Source organism: Otolemur garnettii, unplaced genomic scaffold (genome assembly GCF_000181295.1).
Source record: "Otolemur garnettii isolate 467f Iridium unplaced genomic scaffold, OtoGar3 scaffold00268, whole genome shotgun sequence".
Lineage (NCBI taxonomy): Eukaryota > Metazoa > Chordata > Mammalia > Primates > Galagidae > Otolemur > Otolemur garnettii.
In genome coordinates, this window is record NW_003852663.1 from 451,016 (window position 1) to 452,907 (window position 1,892).

At 40.4% G+C, this 1,892-nt stretch overlaps 1 protein-coding gene across 1 annotated transcript in view; it reads right to left on the reverse strand.

Moving 5' to 3' along the window:
• Nucleotides 1-1,892, reverse strand: part of GLA (galactosidase alpha) — a 12,662-nt gene that overhangs the window by 8,093 nt on the left and 2,677 nt on the right. The window contains exons 2-3 of the mRNA XM_012813488.2: nt 496-670; nt 271-328 (exon numbers count right to left, since the gene is read on the reverse strand). Of these exons, the coding sequence (XP_012668942.1) occupies nt 271-328; nt 496-670 (233 nt within the window). The remainder of the gene's footprint in view (nt 1-270; nt 329-495; nt 671-1,892) is intronic.

Here is a 1,892-nt window from a genome sequence, read left to right on the forward strand (position 1 = left end):
AATCTCCCTACCTGGATGTATCATTTTAATAATTTACCATCCACTGACTCTCCTCAATCTGTTCATTGGCTATAAAACCCCCTTGTCTTTGTTGTATTTGGATTTGAGCTTGGCTCTTTACCCTATTACAATATTAATGCATAAAGTCTGTCTTCATTGCTTTTAAGTAGTGCTGGGCTCTATTTCTCTTCAGTAACTTCCAGAATATTTTCCCTCTATCTTCTAAAATTCTAGTTTATAGTACAATTGCAATAGCTGCCCAAAGCTTACATGGAAACACATGCACACATATGTTGAGGACCAAGTTCCTTTTTCCTCCTAGAGAATTCTGGGGTTTTAGCAAAAAGAGAAGTTCTCCAAGATGGGCCTCAGGAGCTACTGCAAAACAAATGTCTGCTGATGGAACGAAAATTCCACTTGATAAGCCTGAACAACTCAACGTTCAGATGTACTTGCAGTCCCTTGAATGAAAAAGAAAATTACCTATAAACTCACATAACTAGCTAGGCGGCGGATCCCACCAGGAAATCGCTCAGGGTCTGCCTGAAGTTTGCCTTCCAAATCTCTTTTGGGAGCCATCCAACAGTCATCGATACAGAGGTACTCATAACCTACATCCTTCCAGCCATCTGAGACCATGAGGTCTGCCATCTGCATAAATAGCTGCTCACTGAAAGAGAAATTCCAATAATCATCACAATTATTAAATGAACACTTAGGTATCTCCTAATTGTTAGGCACCTTGAGATTTCACAATTTTTTTCAACCCAGTAATAGTGTGGTAGTAATTACAACCAACACAAGGTAAAAGGAATTATTCTTCCAAATTTTCCTATCTCCTATTCCCGTAATACATGCATTTCTGCCCTAAAACCTCCCAAAAGTTAAAATAGGAATGAAAAATACATGAAGAAATTGAAAAGATTAGAACTAAGAACAAAGGTAAGTAGAGTGAACCTACGAGGTTAACATAATCAACAGCTTCCTTAGATACAACAGTGACCTATTTGGAGAAAAATATCTCATTCACAAGAGCAACTGAAAAACCTAAAACACTTAGGGGAAAATGTAAGATATGTACAGGGCCTATATGTTAAAACTATGATGATCCTAAATGATTTCAATGAGAGGAGAAACATTTTGCTCTTAGATAAGAATACTCAAGATTAAAAATAAGCTAATTCTCCCTGCAGTCCTTTATACATTTAATAAAACCCTCAAAGTATCCCTAAAGGACTTTTTAAGGACCTTGGCAAAATAATTCAGAAAGCTCATCTAAAAGATTAAACAACGTACATCCTACAAAAGATAAAGGAAGCTAGTGTACTGGGCGTGGTGGCTCACCCCTCTAATCCCAGCACTCTAGGAGGCTGAGAGGGGTGGATCCCTTGAGCTCAGAAGTTCAAGACCAGTCTGAGCAAGGGCAAGACCTCATCTCTATGTTTCTTTCTTTGAGAGATAGTCTCACTTTTTCACTCTGGGTAGAGTGCCTTTGCATCATAGCTCACCTCAAACTTTTGGGCTTAAGTGATTCTCTTTCTTCAGCCTCCTGAGCAGCTGGAATTAAAGGCACCCACCACAATGCGCAGCTATTTTTAGAGACAGGGTCTCGCGCTTGTTCAGGCTGGTCTTGAACTTCTGAGCTCAGGCAATCCACCAGCAATGGGCCTCCCAGAATGCTAGGATTACAGGTGTGAGCCACTGTACCCGGCCACGACCTCATCTCTTAAAAAAAAATAGCTGGGCATTGTGGTGGGTGCCTGTAATCCCAGCTTCTCAGGAGGCTGAGGCAAAATAATTGCTTGAGTCAAAGAGTTTGAGGTTGCTGTGTGCTATGATAGCACAGCACTCTACAGAGGGCAACGTGGTAAGACTCTGTCTCAAAAAAAAAA